Raw genomic sequence first — 27,901 nt, forward strand, 5'->3', positions numbered from 1 at the left:
CGGGTCAAAAAGTCATAGTATAGCATGTCGCCCAAAAATCGGGTCAAAATGTAATGGTATAGTATGTCGTCCAAAATCCGTCAAAAAAGTCATAGTATAGTATGTCTTCCAAAATCACCAAAAAATGTCATAGTATAGTATGTCGTCCAAAATCACCAAAAAATGTCATAGTATATAGCATGTCTTCCAAAATCGGTCAAAAATGTCATAGTATAGTATGTCGTCTAAAATTGGTCAAGAAAGTCATAGTAAAGTCAGTCGTCGAAAATACGAAGATGAACTCAGGACAGTGGAAGTGGAAGAGTTTATATTTTTTTGTTTACTGAAATGGCAAGTCATTCTGTCATGTTGTTGGTGTGTGACATTTACAATAAATCTGGATGAGCAGAAGTCGGTGTTCAAGACAGGCCGGGTGGGTTGCCAACATCGCAGCCGACCCCTGATTTACTGAACCACTCCCGCCCTGGCGACACGACGTGGTTGGGGCACACTGAGGACAGTCCACCCCGATCGACAGTTGCACCGGAGGCAGAGGGCCAGTCCCAAGTAACAAGTAAATAGAAAGCTAAAAAAAAAACGTTTTCATGTATTCTTGGTGAAACAAAGTTAATGTAAATTAACCAACAAAGTTTCAAAGAGGTAAGTAGACAAACAACAAAGATCCATCACATTAAATACATTGTTCAATTTATTGGAAAGGGTAAAAAAAAAAACAGAAAGCAAACTTTTTGTCTATTTTTGAACAAATGAAGGACCAGAAAGTACAGGGAATCATTATTTTGGCAGTTATGGAATCAAAAAAATTATTTTTAGTCCTTTTCATCAACTAACATTCAAACTAAAGCTGAAAGTGTGGCAATCAAAACTAATCTTGTTACTGGTTTGTTATTGCAGAGATTATTTTAGGGCTACACCCATACCACGCCGTAATAAATTCAAACAATTGGTGCCTGGACAAGTTTTCAGCTCTGCGTCTGTCACAGTGTAAACAGAAAGTAAATTTAAAGGGTGGTGTCAAGAGCAGGGTTTTTCTTTAACTGGGCTCTGAAACATGACAGATGGCAAACGGAGTTGTGTGGATGCAGCCCAAGACAAATGCATTTGAGGACATTAAAAACAACAGAAAAATAATTTGTGGTAAAATAAGGTGAGGTTACTGTTGTGAGGTGTTAGTGAATGAGGACACCTGTGGAGCAGCACAGATGATGAAAAGCTTTCAACTTTTTACTTAGACGTTAACCATAAATCTCCAAAAACAGATTTGACATAGTGATATAATTAAGTTGAAGAGGCAAATTATCATATTAATCCAAACGACTGGAATTTAAAAGTTGTAACCCAACAGCAGTGCCATGTCAACTGTAGACAAGTGAAGAATCTTTAAATTTAGTGCTCTTGAAGACTCTCGCATCATTAATCACATGGTGAATTTTATTCAGTGTTTGCAGGAAATGTTGCTGGTTCTGCCCCTAAATCTGGAATCGCAAGGTAGTTGTAGACAATAAATATAAAAACATGGGCTGGTGGTGTACTAGTGCCCTGTCATTACAGTCTTCTCTGAGACAAACACATCTACGCGACATAAACACACATCCCAACCCGCTGTCCATGAATACTGACGGGTCCCAGTGTTCTTCATCTACTTCCTTCAGGTGCCGCAACTCAACGTTTAGTCCGTGGTCATTGTGTATCTGTAGACAACAATGTTATTGTATTTAGTGGTGTGTAATTATAAAATATAAACAATGACAATGTAATTTATGAAAAAGAAATTAACTAAGACATTTTATACATTAGGTAATATGCAATGCATTCTTTATTAAAAGCACAATCCACAATCGCATCAAAATGTCATAATTTAGTATGTCGTCCAAAGAGTGACTTTTTGGACGCCTTACATTCTGAAGACATTTGTGTTTGAAAATATCAGCTTTGACAATTTAATTTGTGAAAAACACAAGGTTTTCTGATATTTTATTGACCAAACGATTCATCGATAAAATAATTGACCGATTAATCGATGATGAAAATAATCGTTAGTTGCAGCTCTAGATCTGATCTAAGGTTCTTGTTTTTCCCTTTACAATGCTCAATAAAAAGATATCAATCCCAAACATGTTTTTGTAACATTTTTGCAACATTATGTTATATTAAGTTCTGTATGTTAGCAACACGTTTACTGGCATTTCAACATTTTGTAACATGTTTTGGAAACACTCAAATTTTTTGGTACGGTCACTACTGGTGTAATGCTTGTCACATGTTACACGTCACAATTTTTCAGTAATGGAAGTAACGTTCAGTGAAATATTAGCAACACGTTTTCCAAACAAAATTTTGTGTTACTTCTTTCATCATGTAGTTTACATCTTTGTAATACTTGTTTTGTAACATCAGTCATGTTTTTTAACAGTAGTTCATTAATTTTCTCTGTATCCATACGTTTTAAGAATATGAGCACTAACACGGAGGACGAGAAATTCACCGGTTTATGTTTAAGAATCAAAATCTTACAAACAAGAAAAGTCAACAAAAAAGTGTTGTATGTCAACCAAAAATTGTTATTGACATGAATCACAATTATTTTGGTCACGACAGTCGAGATACTGTACCATGTCTTGCTCTTACCAAGGTTCAGGTCCACTCCAGCCTGTAGTTCTTCATGCTTGAACATCTGCCAGCTCAGGAGGCATAGGGGACTTTGGGTGTTTGCTCTCAAAGTGCTGTTTGAAAGTCTTGGGGTCAGGCATCTGAGTCTGAAAGAAAAAGAAAAGCTTTTAGTCATATGGCAACAAAAGCTTTCTGGCTACTGGAAGTGACAAACTATGAAGTGATATTTAATACACTGGACTTCAAGACTAGGGGCGGGAGCCACAGGGTACTTCATAATACAAGATACATGATGAAAACAAAACGTCCATCTTTATGTCTTTATGTTATGTTTGTTCTTACCCGGCAGATAGGACAGGTGTGGACCAGAGCAGCTTTAGCTGCCGTCTTCTGGTCGGCTCCTTGACCTTTCTTCTTATCTGCTGCCTTCTTCGCATTCTTTTGCTGGGACTGAATCTTCTGCTGCCCACGAGCCATGGCCCTCCACTTCACCTGCAGGAACAAAAAAATTAAATAAATAACGAAATAAAAAGGACATAGAGTAATCACTGCAAATCTACTACCACCGCGGGTTTCCTCTCGTAATGACGAATATGCAGGACTGTACTTTTAAGCACGCTTGGAACCTCGCCTGACTAAAAATAGTACCTGTGGACCAGGTACGAGGCTAGCGGAAACGCTGCTTAAACCGTGCCGTGGCGAGGCGAGTGTTTAGTATGCAACAGCATAAAGAAAGACATTAAGGTTTGAGGTGTTAACTGTAAATTGATCTGCAGGAAGAGACATTTGTTACAACTTTCCATTAGTTCCCCCACACATTTTCTGTCAAAAAAGGATTTGAACACACAAACCATGATGATCTGGATACATTACAGACTAAAACTTCAATATTAGGCACATTATAGAATTAAGTAATATCACCTAGGGCCTCAACTAACAATTATTTGCACAATCGATTAATCTGTCGTTATTTTTCTCAATTAATCAAGTGCTTGTTTGGTCAGAAAATGTTTAAAAAATGTTCAGTGTCTCTCAACCTGGAAATGATGGTGTTCTCAAATGTCTTGTTTTGTCCACAAACCAAAATGATTCACTTTGAATGATTTATTTGAAAAATGGAGCAAAGTAACCAGAAAATATTCACATTATCTGAAAAAAAAACCCAGAAAACGTTTAATTTAGCAACAGATTAATGATTGAAGTGCTAATCTTGACATTAAAATCAACATGAAGTATTCCACAATTAATAGATCACTAACTATTTTGATAATATGATCAGAAAATAATCGCCAGTTGCAGCTCTACTACTTAAGTATGGTAAAAATGTCTGATTTATCAGATCAAAAAACCCAGAAATATATTCTGTTTCAGCAAAATGAAAAATTCCACTTAACAACATTGTTGAACACGGTGGACTGCCTAAATACATTTGTACAAGTGTAAATACAAACTAGAGGACTTAGTATTAACTGTCATTTAACGCAAACGGTGTTTAACGTATTTTAACTCTTTAAAAAAAGCATGTTGAACTCGAGTATTTGTTATTGATTCGCTGTGAGGCTGATGTTTCAAAAATCCAAAACGAAGGCATTCATTATGACCTGTTTCTATATAAAAAATACATACACACACGTAAATATGATTAATAGTAAAGAGCAGTTCAATTAAAAATATCAACGTTTTCAAAACAGGCCTCTCATCAACCGGCGCCGCCTTGCTAACGTTGTTAGCCGTGAGCAACGATTACATGTGACCGAGATACTACGCGATTAAATGTTGTCGCGAGATAAAGAGAACGGTCTCGGGTATAAACCGTCGTTATCTGACACCAAGTTAAGGAAAAAGCTAGAAACTAATGACAAAAACATTGCTTTTAAGGAAGATTTACCTTCGAGTTTTCACACACTCCTCACGCTTTTGTCGATGTCTTTTTTCTTTTCTTTTTTTAAGGCAGAGGAAACTCCAAAGCGTATAAAAGCTGACAGTGGAGCGAACAGCGCCCCCCGCCGAACTGGAGGACTGCAGCCAGCGGTAAATCGTATTCATTTCGTTTTCTCTGAGATATTAATTTTCTACAGGTGAAAAACTGAAAACTGACTTTACATTTAATGTACTTGTGCAATAATATTAGGACACTTATGTTAAGTATTTTTTTTAAATTATATTATTTATTTTATTTTTATACATTATATATTTTATTTTACTACTTTTTTACATGTTCTCATAATCCTGAGGCTATATGTTTTTTGTTTTGAATTACTGTTCATCATAAATAGAATTAAAAAATGTGTGTATACATTTAGGTAATTTACTCCACAAATGAACAAGTCACTATATACAAATGAGGGATATTTGAGTTGAGGTCCTTACTTTACTTGTCTTTATACTTTTAGGTGAAACAAAACAAAAACAAGAATCCTAAAAAAGTAAGAATAATCTATCGTCAGAACACTTAAACTATTGTCTGCTGAGATTTACATGTGAATATATAAAGCTGTACATCTTTTTAATGCAAAGAGAACACAAAGTGAACACAGTTTCATCACTTTATTACATTAAATGAGTCCATAATCGTACACACGCACACACAGAGCAGAGACAGACAGGTTTGTGTTCCTTTCTCTCTCTTTTCTCCATTAACTGACACATGGGTTCACCGAGGTCAACAGCATCAGAGTACAAAAATTAAAATAAAAATGACATAAAGAGGTGCAGCGATGACGTCCTTCAGTTACACAATAACGTGAACGTACAAATGAGCTCACGGAGGATTTAAAAACAAAGTACAATTTATGACACTTGAAACATGAAACACACACACATTCACACACACCTACGTTCACAGTGCATTTGATTCTGCATGTCACAAACGTTACATGTGACTGACATCACTCAGGTCAAAGGTCACGCTCAATCTGAGGACACCAGTGACCTCTGCAGCTGAGTGACAATGACAACAGCAACAACAACAAAGATTTTGTTTCTAAAACATCTACCTACTGCTGTGATTCATGTGAACACACACACATACACCTGCAGCTTTGGCCTTGAACTTCAAGTCTCACATGCGCCACCTAGAGGCAGAAAAGAGCTACTACTCATAGAAACAGGGGAAGTGAAATGATCTTTAAAAAAGTATAAAGGTACAAGGGAAAAGTGAAATAAATACTCTGCTAAACGTCTTTGATCCTAATCACGTTTTAAATTCCTAATGTTACAACATGCCAGATTCAAACACGGTTTTGTGGACGAACCCTTAAATTCTTAAACTTCATAAAAACCTAAAATACACAGTGATTTGACTGTTTTGTGTGGTTAATTGTTTTATCTAGCCAATTGTAATGTGTCTATTTGTATTCATGTGATTCATTGTGTGACATTGCCAATGGAGCTGCTGTGGCAAAATTATTAAAGATTTAAGAGAAATCTTTTAGATATTTGTTAGTTAATACAGGTTTAAGATTTTAAGTCTGTGAAATGCAAGATGTCTGCCAAACAGTCTCTATTTTAAGTTCAGATTACTCTTCTTATGATTCTCTCTTCTGATAACTGTGAGAGGTTGGAGGAAAGTGTTTTTAAGCCAAAGAAAACAGCAGGAAATTACAAATGATGCAGGTTTGTGTGTCTCATAAGGGCCGAACAGCTCTCTCTAGTGGAGAAGTTTAATTTAAGTGTGACTGCAGACCCCACTTGGATTAAATTTAAACATTGGGGGTTTTCAAGGGAGGAAAAAAAGAGAGATAACAAAACTTCTCTGTTGTTGTTGTTTCTTCATATCAGTCAGTTTGTGCTCAGATTAACAGCAGATGTAAACAGACGGATTAAAGGCCAGATCAAAACCCAATAGGCTGCAGTTACAGATTTATATGGACTGTATTGGATTATATATATATTTACAACATTCACTCAACAGTCAGGAGGTTGTGACAGCGTGAGGAGCTGAGAAACGACAAAGGAGAAAGAGAGAGAAAGATCATCAATAAGCATTTTGTTTACCACACTTCTTTTTACCCACTCCCTCCCCTTTGCAGTATTTACATTTCTGATCGTGAAAAATGAAACTTATTTACAAAAATGCACAAAAACTATTGACGGCTTTGTAGAGAAAATGAGGAAAATAAAACTCTGTAATAAAAAGTAAAAAGAGGAAAATCAAACATTAGTGTTATTTTACATGTGCGATGAGATGCAGGAGTTAAGTCAAAGAGAGAGGAATTTTTTTTCTTTTTTCCTCACCACACTTTTTCATAGCCAAAGAAAGTCTGCCGGCTCTAAATGTGTGGCGCCCTCTGCAGTGTCATCCCAACGAGACGGTTGGTCTTCGTACATTGAGAGGAGAGAACGTGTGGGGAGAGGTTTGTGAGTTTGAAACCCAGAAGCAGCTGTGAGGAAAAGGAAAGAAAAGAGCTGTCCAAACATTCTCCTCATGATAAATTCAAAATGTCTGGTTGAGATACATTTTTATCACTTTTTAAGTGTTGTCTGTTCTATTAGTTAAACAGCGGCTGTTTCAGAGAGCAGCTGTGGATATTTTCTTACTTTCTCGTATCCAACTGTTCCAAATAAATTAATCCCAGTGGGGCTAATACAAGTTATTTATAAAGACAGAAGTCACTTTAAACGAATCTCCCTTGAATTTCTTCTTAACAAAATGTTAGTGGTAATTATTGTTTCTAGATAGCTTTTTGTTTTGTACTGCGACATCATTTCAACATCATCGTTATTCAAACTTTTCATTAAAGTATGACCATAAAAGCACTCGTAAGTTTCTCTGCTGCGTTTAATGAACACGAGAGGCCGACAGTCATTTTCACTTCTATACACCACGAAGCATCTTCACACTAAAGGGAGATTCCACCAAAAGTGACATTCTGTCGTTGGATGGTATTTGTGTTTTCAACGTTTGAACACATTTATAAACACACTTTAAGATTAAAAACAAAATTAAAAACTAGGAAATAATTTCCTGTATTCTGTAAGTAAAAAGGAAAATTGAAACTTTATTTTTAAAAATTTACATTAAATCGTAAAACACAAAACTGCAGCCACTTTTAGTGAAAGCTCCTCTGAGACATGTGTATGATCACAGTCAAACCTTAACTTTCTAACACAGAGACACATATGGAAACCAGCAAAGGTCATTTTCTATACAAGTAGAATTAAGGAATAATTTTTTTGGATGATTAAAAGTTTGGAAGTTTAATGTTACATGTCTTTCAGCAGTTAAATTGCACAAAAACTCTTTCTTTCTTCAGGAGGCATCAGCGCGATGTGATGTCATGTAATAGCTTCAGTTTTCATGTCCTATTTAAAATTACATGGAGCCTGCATGGTTGTATTTTTTATTGCTGCAATATCATCGATATCTAAAAAAAAAAAAAAAATCCACGAAAACAACAAATGATTTTGGCTGTTCAGAGAACAAACAGCGGTGTTTTTGTTGACCTCACTTATTTGACCACTGACACTTACAGCTCAAATGATATTTTCTATTATCGACCAACACCTGTGCCTTAATCTACAGATGATAATAATCACCTTTAAAAAGACAAACTAGTCTCACCAATTTGATTTGACTCGTTAAGTGTAAATGCAGTGAAAAGGGGAAAATAAAAAATTCCTGTGATTGTTGGGTACATTTTACATCTGTGGACGTCCGAGTCTCCTCTTAAATCACAAAAAGAACAAAAGACTAAAAAACTAAAATAACTTCTTGGATTCAGACAAAAACAGACACAGCAGTTGATTTCTAGTCCTGTTTAAAAAAACCCACAGCTACTGAACATGATTCACGTCAAATACAAGTGACCTCCAAACAATGCTAAATGCTACCTGGTGCTGCCATTTAAGCCTGTAAATGAGATTAAATGTGAACTATATATATATATATATATATATATATATATATATATATATATATATATATATATATATATAGTGAATAATGTGGCTGGAAAATGTTACAAATTCATCTGTTCTCCTGTCCTGAGATAAATAAAAAGTTCTTTACCCTGGTGACCTGCTTGTGGCCAAAGTTAGTCTTGGTCAGGGAGGGCAGTGTGCAGTTTAATAAACAGATTTAAAAACATGAAGGACAAAAAAAAAAAAAACTGTGGTATGTTCACATGATGCTTTCAAATAAATAAACATAAAGAAAAAAAAGAAGAAGAAGAAAATAACAAAAAATTGATTAAAATAAAGGTTGTATAACAGAGGACCAGCCCCTACTATTGAACCTTCACATACCACCTGAGCAGCAGCAAGACAACGACTCTGTGTGTGTGTGTGTGTGTGTGTGTGTTTGTGTGTGCGAATGTGTGAGTGTAACAATCTCCTGCTGTAGTCAACCCCGGCAGCTAAAGAACTAAAAGTTTTTTTTCAGTGTACGAACTGAACAAAAGGATAATTTAAGAGGAGCGAGAGGAAGAGAGAGAGCAAGCAGCACAGAGGAGAGCTGTAAAGAGAGGGGGAGAAGTGTGTGTGTGTGTGTGTGTGAGTGTGTTTGAGTGTGTGTGAGAAAGAGACAGTAAAGGGTGAGGCTGGCAGACAGGGAGGTGAGGCGCTGCTTCAAATGCTGTTAAGTGATCCTGGTACTGAACTGTGCTGAGACGACTCTGAACCGGTGCCATCTGAGGGAGAAGAGGAGAGAAATGCAGAGAAACGTGTGAATTTATGCAAAACAGAAGATGTGACCTGAAACAAGGTTCAAACTAATCTGTTCCAAAAACGCCGACTTTAGTCTCTTTCACACCTGAAGGCCTGTACATAATAACAAAATCTCCCTTGTTTTTGGAGTTCATCAGGGCAGAACCTTTTTTTTCTACTACTATTGTGTGATTGGCCAGAAATTTGAAGTGGGCGTGCTTTATGGCAGAAATGTCATTCCCTATGAGGAATTCTGCAGAGGAGTTCCTCGTGAAGTATGCAATGTCCTAACCAGAATTAACTCCATAAAAATAACACATTTATCTGTTCTTGTGGAGTATGTACAGGCCTTAAAGCAGGGGTGTCAAACTCAAATGACCTGGGGGCCAATGAGCATCTAGTCTGGTCAAGCGGGAGCCGACATAGAGAAGAAAAGTGGAAAAAACAACTATTAAGTAGCCAGTGGGAAATATAAAATATTCATTATGATATAAGACAGAATTGCAAAGTAAAAGTGCTTGTTTTGATATAAAATTATTCACAAAAAAACATATTTATGATCCACAAAAACAGAGAATGAAATAGATAATTTAGCAAATAATGACAAGGATAACTGTGATTAAAACAGCTTAAATATATGTGATTTCAGGTTGAGTGTAATAAGTTTAATAAAGCAATGATTACAACCGAATGCCTTATTACTGTTATAAAAATATTGCTGGCAAATACATTTAGTCAAATACATGTGGCCCCCGGGCCGCCAGTTTGATACCCCTGCCTTAAAGGGTGGTTTCACCCATTTTCTTTTTCCATTTGGTCAAATGAAGAATAAACTTAAAATCATTAAGACACTGCTGTGTTTAATTCACATTCTATGACAGAGTCCAATTATTTCGTTGACTGTTTTCAGATCTTTCGCTCATAAAATTTGACAGAAACACAGTAAAGAGCAGTGTAGGGCTTTTATTCTCTTTGAAGGAAGTGACTTTTTTATATTTTATAAAATAAAAAATATTTATATTTTGTTAAGTTAAACTGTTGGTTGGTTCTTCTTTTTCTTATTCTTCTTTATTGCTGGGCCGACCGGGTTCTGGAGAGACTGATTTTCGTTCTGACCTCATGTCTAATGTGTGTTGGTATGACAATAAAGAAATCTTGAATCTTGACATCAACCTTTTTGTCAATTTTATTTATTTTTTTCATTCCCAACTTCCTCTGTTGTTCTGGGAATGAGACTTTTATCTCAGATGCACTGTATGATGATCGAATAACACATTTATCTCCAGAAATTAGTAAAAAAACGACTTTATATTTTTGGGTGTTTTTTTTTCCAACACCGGTGTGTGAATTTTCACATCACAAATCTGTAAAAAACAACACCCTGGAGCTCAGCGATGGCTCCACTGATCTAAATCCATTGTTCTCAAACTGTGTGTACCACCAGTGTTACGTGAGCTTCCTCTGGTGGTACTTGCCTCCTGTGGAAAGTCCATAGCTGACTATGCTCAACCTACTTACACCACTGTATTTTAGTGTTGGTGATAATAGTGTTACTGAGAGAGAGCTCAATATTTTCTCAGGTGGTAACTTGTTATAAAAAATTTGAGAACCACTGGCACTCTAAATGATGAAATAATATCTGCTCAAGCTAGATAAAGCAAGATTCACTACAAATACACATGGTTATTTACACTTGAACGGCCTGACTGTGTGTCATAGTGTTATCTAAAATAATGTGGGATTTTGCATCTCTGCCAAAAATAAAGCAGGAGAAGAAACGAGCGCGTTCAATTCGAGGTTTTATGTTCCCACTGATGCCGACCTGACCCTAAGTTGATAAAAATCCACATGTATAACAGAGTCACTTGTCCTGAGAGTGAATGCTGAATACCACATTACTAGTTTTGTGTTCTGGACCAGTGGAAATGAGGTATTGAGACATATTTAAATGACAATAAACTGTATAAAAGTGTATCAACATACACTAATAAAACAATTAAAATCACTGTATTTCAACTAAAAATAATGCTAATTATGACTAATAAAACTAATCAAAATGCTGCAAAAAGGAAACAAAAGAGCATGAGCACTCTCCTCCAGATGAACTTGTGACCTTCTACTGTTTATATAAAAGTGCTGGTCATGCTCTTATCCTACAGCAGAAGTGGACCGACACAATGTAGCGGAAACTCTGCAGATAAACATGAGCGAACACATCAACCTATGTCATCCTATTTGCATTTGATGGAAGTCAACAAGGTGTCATGTACGTCCACAACATGTGCATTACAGAGCTGATAGTCTTCGTAATTGTGTTCATTTACTTATTTTTAAAAACAAAAACGCAGCAGCATCGATGAAGCCCGAGAGTCTGAGGGTAGATGTGAAAAACGCTGTGTCTGCAGAACAGACTGTATCATAAATATTAAATATCACCATTCAAGAATAGAAAGAAGGATTATGTGTCCAAGCGTTTGCTTGTAACAGCACAAAGAAAACACTTACAGTATTTCTACTGGGCAGGAAATGTTGTGTAAAAATAAGCTGTAAATTAGTTTGTTAATAGAATTTAAAAGAGTATTATGCCCCGACACATTTTTATGACTGTGTCTCATGCATAGCATATTTCCTGTCAAAGAAAGTATGATTAATTTAATTTCTACCTTATCAAAAATTCCCTAGACCTTCACCTCAGACGTCTGGCGTTTTTTTTTTCTTTTTGCACCAAACTTCGGCAAGATTTTTTTTGTCAGTTCACACAAAACCATTGATATTAAGAGAATAGAATAATAAAAAATAAAAAGTTTCGCACCGTGGGCGGAAGCAGCTGTATGAGAGCGAGCATGAGGAGGAATGAGAGTTGAGTTCAGCTGGGGTTGGATTGACAGCTCTGCGGAGGATAAGAGAGGAGTTTTTATTTAATGGTGAGTCACGTAACGAGAGGATTGTGTCATTGAACAAAGAACAGTGTGTGTGTGTGTGTGTGTTTGTGTGTTAAGTCGACTGCACCTCCTCAAGGGTCACAGCTTGACCCTGTACCAAACAAGAAACATTGTGTTTTTAGCTGAGCAGATGGTGCCGACTTTAAAGTCTCTTTAATCATTTTAATACTTATATTTGGGACTCTGGAGGCCCTACAAGTCACCAAAGTGTGGAAAAAGAATACTCTTTGTGGTCCCCCTCAGTGTAAGTATAGGCGATAAAACACTAGATGTTGAATTCCCTGCGCCTTATGACGGCAGCATGCGCATTTCACCGCGAATGTTCCCACCCACCAGTAAGTTTACCTCGAGAGCTCCACCTTAGCTCCACCTTGTCCCTATAAAATGCGAGAGTACAGGCGAGGGAGAAAGTGCGGTATTATGTCAACACGAGGGAAAAGTGTGCTGTTCGGAGCACAGTGTTTTACACAAACTTCCAGCCTCAGAGGATTTTATATATGAAGCTAATGTGCCGGATAAAGTCAGCAAACGTGTGTTCGCACCACTTTGCATCAGACTGCGGCCAGCGGTCACCGTATTTAGTCAGCGACTGTATTTCACCGACGTACAAATACACACATTTTTAAGAAAAGGTCAAATAGAGCTCATAACTGACCATTCTGACACGTCCTAATTAAAAATATTTGTTCAATACATTCTCCATGACCGGAGCACAGACTCAGTCTGATACAGTCACATACAGCAGCAGTTTATGCAGCTCGCCGCTGGTGATCAGCGATGGCGATCAGCGGTGCTGTCCCTAAGTCTTTTTTAACTGATTTACAGTTTGGCACTGTTCGGCTTGATCCTTGTGTAGGACGTCTCTTCCTGTGATGGCACTCTCGCCGTTTTCCGCACATGCTGCCATGTTGATATTGTCAGAGAACAGGAGCTGAGTGAGCACAGTAAAAAGGACAAATCAGAAACCCCCTGGAAGAAGTGGGTGTGTGTTTGCCTGTGTCTCATTTGCATATAAAGGGACCAGGCATAAAACCGAGCGTTCTGAAAGGGGCGGTTTTGGCAGGGTTATTGAACTGCTATGGTGCTTCATCCTTATGGTATTTTGACCAAAGCATGTCACAGAAATGTTCATTAGGACACCAGGGAACTATTTTAACTTGGAGAAATAGGGTATAATATGTCTCCTTTAACACAGTTATTTAACCAAAAGATAGAAATCTGAAAACAAGATGAAGCAATTAACACTGTGCAACTCAACTGTGTCATCCCTGAATTGTGACTGAATTAAATTCTGGATGATGATTTTGTTTGAAAGTGTAAAGAATCTTTATCCCTGTTCTCGTACCTGTGGTGCTGAAGTTGAAGAGCATCGGCAGTTCTCGGCCGCTGGGCAGTCGCGTGTTGGGCTGACGCAGCTCGTCAAAGAAGGCGTGTGAACAGGCCTCTAGTGGAGAGAGGCGTGAGGCCGGCGTGTACTCCAGCAGCCGAGAACAGAGCGCGATCGCCTCTGGAGGAGTGCGAGGTTTAAACACCTGAAGGGACGGAAACTGCTTTAGTACAAATCCAACTATACACTTGATAGCTTTTATATGAACTACTCAGTAAATTATTATTACATTCTAAAAATTGCATCGGGTTTTGTCTGATATGAAGCAACCATGGAAGAATATTTGTCAAAAAACAGTGGCAGATTTGCATTTGTAGAATCTCAAAACAAAGAAAACCACAAACTCACTATTAAAGTAACTTCTTTAAATAGTGGTGGACATAAAAACTCAGTGTTGTGTAGCTCCAGAGGTAAAAAAATATCCATTCTATTCTCAATGTTCAGGAGCTACTTTTCTTGGTTTTAGGTGTAGGTGGCTGAGTGAATCGACTTTCAGTAGGTTGTTTTAGCACTTCAGGTTTTAACATTTATGTGGGCAACAACAACAACAACTTGTCTACAGGTTTAGTTTCCGTTATTCAAAAATATGACATGCGTCATGAACTGTGTTTTTTACCCCCTACACTTTCAAGATTAGTTTTGTTTTTGGAACACATTAAATCACATAGATCAGCGCAGTGGGGACAGAGATTCTGTTTTTGAATGCTTTAGAACAATGTAAATGAAGGTTATATTTGATCTACTTTTGTCTATAAAATATCAGAAAGTATAAACACAAGGTAGACCAGTGGTTCCCAAAGACTGGGCAGGCAGGAGATTTATTTTGGGTCCCCAAACATATAAGCAGATTTTTCCCAACCTTTTAGTTTGGACTTATGAGTATTTGTTTCATTTATCTCTTGGAAGTGATTCAAAATGAAAGTGTTACTGAAATTAGTCGCTACATTCTGCACAAATTTGCTCTTGTAAGGAGTTATATAGTGATCTGGGTCAGGATAGTTTGCCATCATTAAAAACGTAGGTACCCAAAATGTCAGTATGAACAGTAAAAACAGAAAGTTTGGGGAAAAACTGATCCAGACAATAATTGGAAATTAACTTGTGATGAAAATGAATTAACACAAAGAAATTAGGGTACATCTCAAAGTCAAAGGATCCTTCCTAAGAAGGGCGGATCCTTCTATGTAGGGTCCTACAGAGATACTAAAGCATGGGATCATGTAAATAGAAGAGGGTATTAATTGATCAATTGATGGCCAATTGCTCTTGAAACATCAGCTTGGTAGAAATTACAGGTGGACATTGATGCCACGCAGTGTGCAGTGTTTTCTTTATTTTATAGTAGCCTTTGTTGATGCTAACTAGCGACGTCAGCTAATAAATCTCAGCTTGTTAGCTGCTTTAAGCAGAGTCTGGCATGTTTGCATTTTGCTATAATTCAATGTAATACATTTACAGTTATAACAAGACTTTGAAAATCCTGACAAAACGTGTATGCTCAAAGGATTGTGGGTACATCTCAACTTTGAGAAAAAACAATCAAATCTGTTTCTGTTCCTCTGAACAGGTGTATATGTCCTCAGGTTTACCTTGGTCCATGGATGAGCTTTGATCTGAGGGAATTTGAATTCTGTGTAGTTTGGGTTCATCTCTCGGATCTGTTCCCGTGTTGGTGTTCCCAGCACCTGAAAAAAAGAAAGACAGAAAAAAGGCGTTGGGCATGAATCTGGAGACACAAACAATCTACACTCACACGTCAGTCACTCACAACTCACCTTGATAATCTCTACAAGCTGGTCCACCCCACTGTCCCCAGGGAATATGGGCTGTCCAAGCAGCAGCTCAGCTAGCACGCAGCCCGCTGACCAGATGTCGATGTTTGCAGTGTAGTCTGTGGCACCAAAAATTAACTCTGGGGCGCGATAATACCGTGAGCAGATATACGACACGTTGGGTTCCCCGCGGATCAGCTGCTTGGCACTGGGGAAAAATACAATAAAAGTAAAATAAAATACAAAAATACCTACATTTAATGCAATTTTTAAAGCTCTTGTTTATTTCAGTAAAATCCTCTAATTATCCGTGTGGAGGTGGAATCTCAATTACTCACCTGCCAAAGTCACACAGTTTAAGGATGGCAGTTTCTGGGTCGACGAGCAGGTTCTGGGGCTTGATGTCTCGGTGACACACACCCTGGGAATGGATATAAGCCAGACTGCGGAATAACTGGTACATGTACACCTGTGGAGGAAACACAGCCAAATACAAAGATTACAGGACGACGACAACGTGATGATTCTTTGTGTTAGTGTGGCAGATCTGAATTTGCGTATGTAACAACGTGCTTGTGTGTGATGTTTAGAAACAACTCTATCCAAAACGAATGTATGGACATATTATGCAAAATCAACTTTTTAACCATTTCAATACTTATATTTGGGACTCTGGAGGCCCTACCAGTCACCAAAGTGTGGAAAAAGAATACTCAGTCATGTTTTCGTGGTCCCCCTTACTGTAAGTATAGGCGATAAAACACGTGATGTTGAATTCCCTGCGCTTATGACGGCAGCATGCTCATTTCACTGCAAATGTTACCATCCCACCAGTAAATTTACTTCGAGAGCTCCACCTTAGCTCCACCCTGTCCCTGTGAGAGTGCAGGCGAGGGAGGAAGAGCGGTATTAGGTCAACGCGGAGGGACAAGTGTGCTGTTTGTGGCTGCACACTTGTCCCTTGTCACTGTGGAGCACAGTGTTTTACACAAGCTTCCAGCCTCAGAGGATTTTATATATGAAGCTAATGTGCCGGATAAAGTCAGCAAACGTGTGTTCGTGAGTTCGCACCACTTCACATCAGACTGCAGCCAGCGGTCTGACCTACTGGAGGGAGGGGGGGGAGGAATGGAACAGAGGGAACAGGATCTGAGCGAGAAACCCCCTAGAAGAAGTGGGTGTGTGTTTGCCTGTGTCTCATTTGCATGTAAAGGGACCATGCACAAAACCGAGCGTTCTGAAAGGGGCGGGTTTAGCAGGGTTATTGAACTGCTATGATGCTTCATTCTTATGGTATTTTGACCAAAGCATGTCACTGACATGTTCATTAGGACACCAGGGAACTATTTTAATTGGGGAAATAGGGTATAATATGTCCCCTTTAAGACTTTGAATGAGGCATGTTTATAATTGTCAGACAGACAGGGCTGAGTAAACTGTTGATCTGCTGGTATTTTCACGTATAACCCTCTCTCGTGTCGATGTCAGAGGATAAGGACCAAACTGGTTTTAGATGACAAAAAGGCAACAATAACTTAAATAACCACTTGTTACGAGTTGTTAAAGTGTGCCACTTTATGAGGTTTCTTATGTACCGAATCAAGTGAGTTTATCCACCTCCCTTACGTCCTTATTCATAACAAACTAAATCAAAAAACAAAACAAAAGAGTGAATTCATGCAGTGCGAGGTGAAAGTTACCTTCACATATATGATAGGAATGATGCTCTTGGCCTTGTTAAAATGCCTGGCAACCCTGTAGACCGTCTCAGGGACAAAGTCCAGCACCAGGTTGAGGTACACCTCATCTTTCTGCACAGCATTAAATAAAGAGGGACACACACACACCACATAGTAAATTATTTAAAACAAGGAACATGTACAGTAAATACCTAAACTGTTTCCATTAATTTTACTTCTGCAATGTAATAGTAAATTTGTCAAACCAACAAAAAATTATTGCTTCCCTTTTTTCAGGTTGCGGTATTTCTATTTACACTGCATATGAGTAATATATACACTGTATATACACATTTCCTCTTTTTACTGTAATCGCCAGGCAACCATGAAACCGTGAGATCAGCAAAAGTCCAAATGATCGGAAATTTCTATTATTACTACTTTGAGTGTGGATGTAGATTTTTCTTCCGTTAAATCTTTAATTTCTTAAAAACACAAAGAGTTGAAATACCTTCTCGCCACTGGAGTAGAAGAAGTAACGTAAACGAACAATGTTGCAGTGGTCCAGCTTCCTCATGATCTGTAGTTCTCGATTCTGCAAGCGAGGAAAACAGTGTCAATGACAGAAAATCTTTACATACACTACCTGCGCCACTTCATTCGCTACAAGAGCTCACCTTGAACCTCTTATCCTGCAGAACCTTCTTGATGGCCACCATCTCTTGGCTGTCGATAAGCCGAGCTTGGTAAACCACACCAAACGACCCATTACCAATCACCTGTGAGTTTTGTGAGAGAGAGGAGACTTTTTGTGAGAGGTTACAACCACTACAGACACTACTACATTTTATAATCCTTTTATTTTTTGTTTTTAAATCCCTTAATTGCCCCGCCCTGCCTCTGTGAGGTGTTACAGCCTCGCATACCTTCCCACTCACTTAGGTCAGCTGACGTTCCCATGGTTTGTCCACAAAACAAGATTATTCAGTTGCAATAACATCTTCGTTATATGGAGTGATCAGAAAATATTCACATTTAAAAAGCTTGTTTTACACCAACACTTTCATGGTGTGAATTGGTATACAGACTCCCAAATTTCCTTCCAGGGACAAATAACTTTGAAGTTTTTTTTAAGCAAAAAATGCCAAAACATTTCAGAAACTGCAGCTTTTTCTTCCGGACGATTTTCTGAACAGCTGAGGGTTTAAGACATGATTAGGTAGGTACCCAAATTTTTAAATGCACTTATTATAAGTCGCTTTGGATAAAAGCGTCTGCTAAATGACATGTAATGATTAATCAATAATAAATTAATCATTAAATTATATTGATAATCAATTTAGTGTGGTTGTTTTTTTAAAATAGGCTTCTTAAATGTGAATATTTTCTAGTTTCTCTGCATCATAAAGCAAAAATAGAGTAATTTTGGTTGGTGGGTAAAACAAGACATCTGGGAACATCATTTTGAGGTGTAAGAAACAAAAATCCACATTCACTATTCAATTAATTGAGATCAACAGATGAATTGAAATTGAAATATAGTTGCAGCCCTAGTTTAAGATGTTTAGACTTAAAGGTGACATCGAATGCTTGTATCACACATATATGTTAGTTATGGAGGTCTACTTACATATATTAACTTGTTTTCATGGTTAAAAACCTCCTAATCGCTGCAAACGAGCCGATCAAAATATTTCCTCACTGATGCTCTCGTCAGCCGCGCAGTTTCAGACCAAAATCACACCCCCAGAACGTGGACTGTGTTGTGATTGGCCAGCCAACGAGAGCTTTCCCACTGTCCTGTGATTGGCCAGGTACCTGGAAGTGACGTAATTGGTAGGCCAGCTCTCAGATACACAGCTCCCCCTCTGGCAAGGTGGATGCTCTGCATCTCAGGAGCTACAACTACAGCAGCTGACTACTTCTTCTTCTGCGGTTGAATGTACGCAACCGGATGTGCCCGGACAAAACAAGACCCCCTGACGATGTTACATCGAGAACGGGGACCAAAGTAGAGCTGCAACTAATGATTATTTTAATATTTTCAAATAGATAGATAAAGTAACAACTGGACAGAAACAAATAATTACAATAGGAATATTACAAAGATAATCCACGTGCTTCATCAGTCAAAACAAGTCAATTGACTGGAGTTAAAGTCAGTAAGTGAGTGTGATAAATATGTTTATTACACACACTCTTCCATCTCTCAAATCTTGTCAATTCATTCACGGGTAACTGACGCACCTTTCAGACCAGAGACGGACAAGATGGCTGACATAGAGAGCAGGATATAAAAAAATCTTTCTGGCATTGATCACCATCCTTATCAACTCCAGCCAAATACACTACAGTCATTTTGTGCAATGTCATAATAAAAGCCTTGGTTACACCAGTAGCTGAGTGTAATAACAACAATAAACAGTAGCACTTCTGCACTCAGTGTTTTTACTGTGTTAACCAATTTTAATTTTGTTTTGATTTGTTTATATTTCATTATTATGTTTTAAGCTATATAAATAAATGTAATTATTGTTATCATTATTATTATTATTGTTATTGTTATTGCCCACCTTGATGTCAGTGTACGAGACTTCCTGAGGGCGGTCCGGTCCCTGACCGGGCGTGGCCACAACCGTCGTCACCTTTCCGCTGTCTCCTAGGAAACAGCCAAGGAAAGGTTAAAATAGGGTCAAGGAAATAACATTTTATTTACACTTGTTTTATAACAGGATAACTGTAAAGTCCTGCAATGTATTAAAACTTGTTATAGCTATAGGAAGGGTAAAATGTTGCTGTGGCACCACATGACATGACATGGATCATAACCACAATATACCCTTGACCTTTCACCCTGGGAAACCTGCAGCAGCACACCTTCACATCTGGGCCGACACTCTGCTGGGCGCGCAAATATCTAGGTTAATGACAGCCTAGCGAGCGGACATCAACTTTACAGAAGCTTCCGAGGAAGGAGAAGGGAACGACAAGGGTTCATATTTAATACACTGTGACTAATTAAACTGGGAATGGATCCTAAAATAGGCCGACTACTTTCTTTGTCCTGATAAACTGTTTTAAGTAATGACAGGCTTCCATGCACGTATTTCTGTAATATCATCCAGCAGTAATATAATGCAGTGGTGAATATGTGCAAGTCAACTTTTATAAAGTTGTAAAAGTGACATTTTTGTGTTACATACACAAAATATGTGGTAAAAAACAAGGCTTTGGTGTAATAAAATAAATAAAATAAAAATAAGCTTTCATATACAAGACAGGAAAACAGTTGTGTGTTCAGTAGTAGAGCAGCAGCAATTATCCAATTAATAAATTAGGATAGAAGTCAGTTATTTTCTGTGATTTTTAGAAATCAGGGCAGCCTTTGGCCAAAAACTGACGCCGATTTTTTTTGTGCCACATACTTAGCCCATTTTCTTTTTTCCTTCGTCTGATAAAATATAACAGTTTGATGATATCAAACACTGAACAACACTAATGGTGTTGTTTCAAGGTGATTACATGAAAAAGTTAGAAATAGAAGAATAAAAGAGTTGAAACATATGATACGTGTATATATATACAGTGGGTACGGAAAGTACTCAGACCCCTTTAAATTATTCACTCTTTGTTTCATTGCAGCCAATAGCTAAATTCAAAAAGGTTAATTTTATTTATCATTAATGTACACTCAGCACCCCATCTTGACAGAAAAAAATAGAAATGTAGAAATTTTTGCAAATTTATTAAAAAAGAAAAACACACATGGTCATAAGTATTCAGACCCTTTGCTGTGACACTCATATTTAACTCACATGCTGTCCATTTCTTCTGATTGTCCTTGAGATGGTTCTGCTCCTTCATTGGAGTCCAGCTGTGTTTAATTAAACTGATTGGACTTGATTAGGAAAGGCGCACACACCTGTCAATATAAGACCTTACAGCTCACAGTGCATGTCAGAGCAAATGAGAATCATGAGGTCGAAGGAACTGCCCAAGGAGCTCAGAGACAGAATTGTGGCAAGGCACAGATCAGGCCAAGGTTACAAAAGAATTTCTGCAGCACTCAAGATTCCTAAGAGCACAGTGGCCTCCATAATCCTTAAATGGAAGACGTTTGGGACAACGAGAACTCTTCCTAGACCTGGCCGTCCAACTAAACTGAGCAATCGTGGGAGAAGAGCCTTGGTGAGAGGGGTAAAGAAGAACCCAAAGATCACTGTGGCTGAGCTCCAGAGATGCAGTAAGGAGATGGGAGAAAGTTCCACAAAGTCAACCATCACTGCAGCCCTCCACCAGTCGGGGCTTTATGGCAGAGTGGCCTGACGGAAGCCTCTCCTCAGTGCAAGACATATGAAAGCCTGCATAGAGTTTGCCAAAAAACACATGAAAGACTCCCAGACTATGAGAAATAAGATTCTCTGGTCTGATGAGACCAAGATTGAACTTTTTGGCATTAATTCTAAGCGGTATGTGTGGAGAAAACCAGGCACTGCTCATCACCTGCCCAATACAATCCCAACAGTGATAGATGGTGGTGGCAGCGTCATGCTATGGGGGTGTTTTTCAGCTGCAGGGACAGGACGACTGGTTGCAATTGAAGGAAAGATGAATGTGGCCAAGTACAGAGATATCCTGGAAGAAAACCTCTAAGCACACAGCTAAAATAACGAAGGAGTGGCTTCGGAACAACTCTGTGACCATTCTTGACTGGCCCAGCCAGAGCCCTGACCTAAACCCAACTGAGCATCTCTGGAGAGACCTGAAAATGGCTGTCCACCAATGTTCACCATCCAACCTAACAGAACAGGAGAGGATCTGCAAGGAAGAATGGCAGAGGATCCCCAAATCCAGGTGTGAAAAACTCATGGCTCTACAAGCTCAAAAGGGTGCTTCTACTCAATACTGAGCAAAGGGTCTGAATACTTATACTTATGTGATATTTCAGTTTTTCTTTTTTAATAAATTTGCAAGAATTTCAACATTTCTGTTTTTTTTTCTGTCAAGATGTGCTGAGTGTAAATTAATGAGAAATAAAATGAACTTTTTTGATTTTAACAAATGGCTGCAATGAAACAAAGAGTGAAAAATTTAAAGGGGTCTGAATACTTTCCGTACCCACTGTATATATATATATATATATATATATATATATATATATATATGTATGTATATATATATATATATATATATATATGTATATATATATATATATGTGTATATATATATGTATATATGTATGTATATATATATATATGTATAATGAAAAAATAAAGGAGTTGAAACATGAGATATATATATATATATATATATATATATATATACATATATATATATATATATACATATACACACACACACACACGTAGTATATACTTGTGGAATTTCACACAGACTCACTTTCTTAATTCCTTTGACTAGAATGGTTAATGATGGAAATTTAATTTTTCTCTGCTCATCAGCGGTGTTTAAATAATAATGGAGTAAGCCCTGCGTAGTTGTCATTGTGGTGTATCACTGTCACACATGATACACATACACACACGATCAGATACACATACACACACGAGCAGACACACATACACACACGATCAGACACACACACACACACACACACAAACACTGCTTTGTTTACCAGACGATACAAAACAACGCACTTATTGATAGAACCCTCTTACAGCAAGAACTTCATGTCCTGGTGCCTGTGTGTGACCATATTAACACAAACACACACAGGTCTGTGCAGCCATTCTTCTTAGGACACTGCATTGACAAAACAAAAGTGTTATCACTAAACTTAACCATAAAAGGTTATGCTTAATCCTTACCTTAACCTACCCACTATTCCGATATCCTCAGAAATGAGGTTTTGTTTCATCGGGACTAAATTATCAACGAGGACAACTGCTCCTGACAAGGTCAGTGTTTTAGCCAGAAAAGAGGCCCTGAAGAGGTAACAAATACAAGCACACAAACACACACAGCTGATACAGTCTCTCAGCTAAACAATGTACACAGCTAAAACAATGTGACATGTTGAGTGACTCAACTTACTCAACTGTGACAACACAAAAGTTCTTAGTGCTAGTTTTGTTTAGCTAAGAAATTACAAAAACAATAACTGTTATTTTCAACATTCTTTTCGATTAAATTGTTGTAGGAATGTCTGGAGTTGTATTAATTAAGTAGAAAGACGTTAACACTGTTTACTTAAATGCACAGCATGTAATTTCTGTCGCTTGAAGTCTTGCAATCAAACTAATAATTAATTTATAATTAGTCTTAATATAACATTAGCCTTTTCGTTCTTAAATATTTGAATGCAGAAATGTTACATATTATATCTTAAACAGTTATTTCATATCGTGCAGCCCTAGTGTTGACATTGTCGGTCCATAAATATGGAGATTTGGAACTTATTTTCCTGCTAAAATTCCGTTTTTTTTTTTTACAGAGGAGGGGGGAAATAAAGCTGTCACAGAGTCAAGACCTGTCGGAGATCAATAATCTATCTTTGTAAAAATGAGGCCCCACTCCAGGCTCAGATCGAGTTTCTGATTTATCATCCCTTCATCGTGTCTGACCTCATATCGGTGCTGCTTTCTGCTTCCTGTCATTTACCTCACATTCACACCAGGAAACTCAAGTCTCCAGGAGGAAATCATGACAATATTCAAACCTTATCACACCAAAATCTTTTTCTTTTTTTTGGTTCTTACACTCAAAAAGGAGGAGATATCCAGTCTAGTTATTAAATCTATATTTGAAAACGTTTAAAGGCATGCACACTATTCTGTTTAACCAGCAGATTTTTATGTTAATGTTTCATTTTCATACACACAAACACACTGAGCTGAAATGAACTCCACATTCCTAAAGCCTTGAAGTTCCAAGAGAATTAAGTTTAATTTACCTTATTAATATGCAGTTTAATGCTGCAAGATCTTACCAAATTTAAGCAGGTCATGTACTCTGCAGGGAGAACTGCTGGTGCAAGAGTGAGGTTTCAACAAGGATCTATTGTCTCAAAGTTGTTGGGACGATTTACCATTTACCATAGAAACAGTCAACAACATGATGTTTATTTCCCACAAGACCATAATTAAGTTATTTTTTATATGTAACGCATGTGATGTTTTCATGTATCCCTATACTTTCAGAAAATGTGCACAAAAACACACACAAAAAAAACACCTTTTTCTTACCAAAATGCCAGGTGGATTTAAAGCTAATTTCTGCAGTTATTGTGACAATTGCAATTATTTTGGTAAGGACACTAAGGGGTGCCTGTAGATCCACTTCCCTTAGGAAGCAATATTGTAAGATTATACAGAAACTCCATAAGCTCACTGATTCACTCAGGTCATGATATCTTTAAAGTGACGAGGTGATACCTTTAAAGTAAAGGGGACTGGCAGCAAGTACACTGGGGCACAATAAAATGCAAAGGGAAAATATTTAACTGTAAAATGAGCAAAACTGCTGCCACAGAGGAATTTTCCATTTTCATTTTCCTTCTTTCGCTGATAAGAATGTAACAGAGTTTGTGAGTTCATTCATAGGACATTCACATCAGCTGCTTTAAATACAGGCAAGTGTCAGATACTTATTATATCTGCCCATTGTGACCTACTTACTCCTAAACCCACCAACAACTCTAACCGATGAGGTGGCTTTTGTGTAGTTTTACACACAGAAAAGGTATATATTAAGGAAAGATAATTTTTGATCTTTGAAAATCACTTTAAACTACAGGATACAACATTACTGAGCAGAAACTGAACTTTGGACGAATTCAAACCCTTCAGAAAAGTGGTTGGCATGGCAATGGCAGCACATCACCCTTAATCTTTCATCACCATTGTTTTATTTTACCACTATTTCCCAAAGACCTTTCAAATCACAAATATTAGCCTAAATAGGTCAGACCTGCCTCTTGAAACAGCCTTGATGCCTTCCAAACTTGACAGTGTATCCATCAATCAACCAAAAGAGAATCTGTAACAGCTATAAGGTGACATATGAACTCAACAGACCCTCAGGCAGTGAGTGTTAACTGGCTGCTACTACTGTTGCTGCTGCTGAGGGAGTCAACGAAAATACGGGTCATTCTGGTTTGAACTGGAGATAACCCTGCATTCAGACTCCAGTATTAAAGCCACGCACCACCGCCGCCTGCTCGTGGTTGATAAGGTTTGGATTATCGCACATGCATAGAGATAGAGAAAGGGAAACTTCTGTCATTTAGAGATGGGATGACTAGAGATGGGATGACTGTTAACATGACAACCATCAATATTGCCTAGCTCTCCAAGTACAGTCATAGTGAGGATTTTTGTGCTGCGATAATGAGCCATACTTTTTGCAGGCATTCCAGGACGTCATGTTGTATAGCTATTTATTTAGGCTTCTTGTTTTGCACTGAAAACAATTACAGGTTTCCATCAGTTCATCAGGTCAATATTTGCTATTTTTGGCCAAACTGGACTTTTTCATATCCAATATACTCGTCCAATTAAGTTTTACTTTAAATCTCTTTAACGACTAAACAGGAAACAACACATTTTTGCTAATGTATTGTCACCTAACCACAATTAACTTTTTAAAAAACAACTCCAACTGTATTTCCAACTCTAAAGTATTTATGTATTCATTTGGGTTTTTCCTTTCCCTTATATCTGATCTGCAATGTGTATCAGTATCAGACAAATACTGATTCTGAGTACCTCTAATCATTAACTGCAATGTTTTGGTTGTGATGTCCATGATGGGAAATTTCCATGTCCTCACACACCTACATGTTTTGGTCCCATGCTTACTGCATTTTGCGTTTGCACAGAGGCGTGATGTTGTAATTGGAAGGGTTGCCAGTTCAAATCTTGGGACAGGCTGCCGAGCAAGGCACCCCAATCCCTACTGCTCCTTGAATGCAGATGTGTGCTGCTCTAGCACTGGGGTTAATATGTAATAAGGCTTGATTAAAGTGACATGTAAAAATCACTAATATATGAAATTCTAATTTATTTGCATTCCAGCAGACCGAGCATCAAATCGCTTGTTTCCTCGGCCACCTGCTGCTGAGCCTTTGCCCCACAGGTGACCTTGGTGACAAGGCAACTTTTCCATTTTGACCCGTCTCTCCAGGACATGCCTTCCTGATGACTGACGATTACACACTCCCAACGACAAACACAACAGAGGAAAAGCGAATGATGCAGCAGAAGTTTAGACGTTTCAATGTTGTTTATGCTTAAACAACAACGACAGAGCCCATTAAACAGCTCACTAACATTGACCACACTGTCATGAGACAAACTGATACGCTTATTTCATGAAATGTATTATTCAGACTTTGGATGAAAATGACTGGTTTTTCAGGGGGTTAAATGGAAGACGGGTGAGCTAGTCAGCCACCATTGTGGTTATATACATCCTTCAGTAGAACGGAAATCTGATTACATGCAAAACAAGTGGCTGACGTTAGCGAGTTAGCATGCTAGCAAGTTGGTTAGCTTCAACACGGGAGCAAAAACGTCTTTCCGCTGGGTAATGACACAAACACGAATAGGCATATTTAGAAATATAAGCACTCAGAGGCATTTGATGGTCAGAAAGACTAGAATGGAGAACATGTAGCTGGTAAAAAAAAACAACTTACTGCCAAGCTTGAGGTTCGAACATCCCGACGAGCTGGTGCCGGAGGCCTGAGGGACCCCGGACTTTCCTGTGCTGCTCCCCACGGCAGCGGCTGATCCGGAGGACGCAGCAGCAGCAGCGGCGGCTCCTAGAACACCTGGCGGCTCAGCAAACGAGCTGGTCCTTGGCCGCCCGCTGCCGCTCATATCTCTGTGCAGGGGTCAGGGTTGTTTGTTTATCACTATATTCAACCAACCGACTATTAATTATGGATACCAAGACAGCGACTAGTCACGGGAAAGCACACCGACAAACACCGATCGCGTTGCCGCCGGCTGTCTGGGCTGATAGCTGTTGCTAGACACCTAGAAACAGACCGCTCGCAATGCCACCTGGGAAATGAAGTTCAATGTAGCTGTTGCTCAGATTTGCTACTTTGACGTTCATAAATCAAAACAACTACACATTTTTACTTCACAGTGAATGTAGGCCACAGAAAGAACATAATTATGTCAATCAATGAAACAACATAAAAAGGTTTAAAAATAGAATCAACATTATATTACAGGTTATTGCAGGACTTGGCAACCTTATTTTTTTTTAACATTCTGTTTACCTATAGGTGCTTGTAAAATAAAAAATAAATCTGAGAAATTCACCAGTGTCACCAAACTTTAAAATGAGAATGTCTTTTATCTTTTCATCTTGGGATTTTTATTACTTTTATTACATCAACTGGTGCAAATGTCCTGTTGTATCCGCACTAATTATTAATTTCCATCATCATATTTCCCCTTTTCTTTCACTTACTCTTTGAGCACACTTTTAAGGGCCTTTGCCAAGCAGGAAAACTCACCAAACTTGCTGCGCACATCAGGACCTGCGGAACTTGCAATCTCACTAGGGTGATTCATTTGCAGAATTTGTAGGAATTACAGTTAAAAAAACATATTTTCACATTTTATGTTCCCACTGGCCATGCAGCAGGCGCCACCAACACCTTCCTTTGATCTGTATGTGGGTTACCGTGGCAACCATAGTATGCTAGTGGCCAAAAGTTGGTTAGTTGCAGATTTTTTTTTTAACAGAATATTTTTGGTTTGTTTTTACAGTATGATTGTGAGAAATTAGGAATGGAATTAGTTGGGAATGCCAAGTCAGCATTTTAAATAATTCTTTCCCACTTTCGTTATTTTTTTCTCCTATTGGAAATCAGTTGAATGAACAGAT

The 27,901-nt window shown here is 38.1% G+C and overlaps 2 protein-coding genes across 3 annotated transcripts; both read right to left on the minus strand.

The window, feature by feature from the left end:
- Positions 1-670: 670 nt before the first annotated feature.
- On the minus strand, positions 671-4,575 carry zgc:91910 (Zinc finger protein 706-like). Its single transcript, XM_044051992.1, has 4 exons — positions 4,499-4,575; positions 2,953-3,102; positions 2,629-2,756; positions 671-1,691 (listed from the first exon to the last, which is right to left on the minus strand). Exons 2-3 carry the CDS (start codon positions 3,085-3,087, stop codon positions 2,661-2,663), a joined length of 231 nt encoding a protein of 76 aa, XP_043907927.1. The 5' UTR covers positions 3,088-3,102; positions 4,499-4,575; the 3' UTR covers positions 671-1,691; positions 2,629-2,660.
- A 4,507-nt stretch (positions 4,576-9,082) lies between these two features.
- On the minus strand, positions 9,083-27,039 carry LOC122786486 (glycogen synthase kinase-3 beta-like). Of its 2 annotated transcripts, XM_044052832.1 has the most exons (11): positions 26,694-27,039; positions 19,609-19,694; positions 17,713-17,814; positions 17,547-17,630; positions 17,057-17,167; positions 15,695-15,825; positions 15,360-15,564; positions 15,174-15,269; positions 13,543-13,729; positions 12,068-12,145; positions 9,083-9,239 (listed from the first exon to the last, which is right to left on the minus strand). In XM_044052832.1, exons 1-11 carry the CDS (start codon positions 26,875-26,877, stop codon positions 9,178-9,180), a joined length of 1,326 nt encoding a protein of 441 aa, XP_043908767.1. In that variant the 5' UTR covers positions 26,878-27,039; the 3' UTR covers positions 9,083-9,177. The 2 variants fall into 2 exon arrangements, with proteins under 2 accessions (XP_043908767.1, XP_043908768.1); XM_044052833.1 differs by lacking the exon at positions 12,068-12,145.
- Between the last annotated feature and the right edge of the window lie 862 nt (positions 27,040-27,901).

This window comes from Solea senegalensis, linkage group LG20 (assembly GCF_019176455.1).
Source record: "Solea senegalensis isolate Sse05_10M linkage group LG20, IFAPA_SoseM_1, whole genome shotgun sequence".
In the NCBI taxonomy this organism is placed as follows: domain Eukaryota; kingdom Metazoa; phylum Chordata; class Actinopteri; order Pleuronectiformes; family Soleidae; genus Solea; species Solea senegalensis.

Bases quoted from the DNA above. Each gene is read 5' to 3' on its own strand.
- zgc:91910 (XM_044051992.1), bottom strand. From the start codon at position 3,087: ATGGCTCGTGGGCAGCAGAAGATTCAGTCCCAGCAAAAGAATGCGAAG. The intron at 2,757-2,952 runs GTAAGAACAAAC...TTTTTCTTTCAG, and splicing joins ACACCTGTCCTATCTGCCGG to ACTCAGATGCCTGACCCCAA.
- LOC122786486 (XM_044052832.1), bottom strand. From the start codon at position 26,877: ATGAGCGGCAGCGGGCGGCCAAGGACCAGCTCGTTTGCTGAGCCGCCA. The intron at 19,695-26,693 runs GTAAGTTGTTTT...GCTGTTTCCTAG, and splicing joins TTCGAACCTCAAGCTTGGCA to GAGACAGCGGAAAGGTGACG. The intron at 15,826-17,056 runs GTAACTTTCACC...TTTCCTCCACAG, and splicing joins TTCCTATCATATATGTGAAG to GTGTACATGTACCAGTTATT.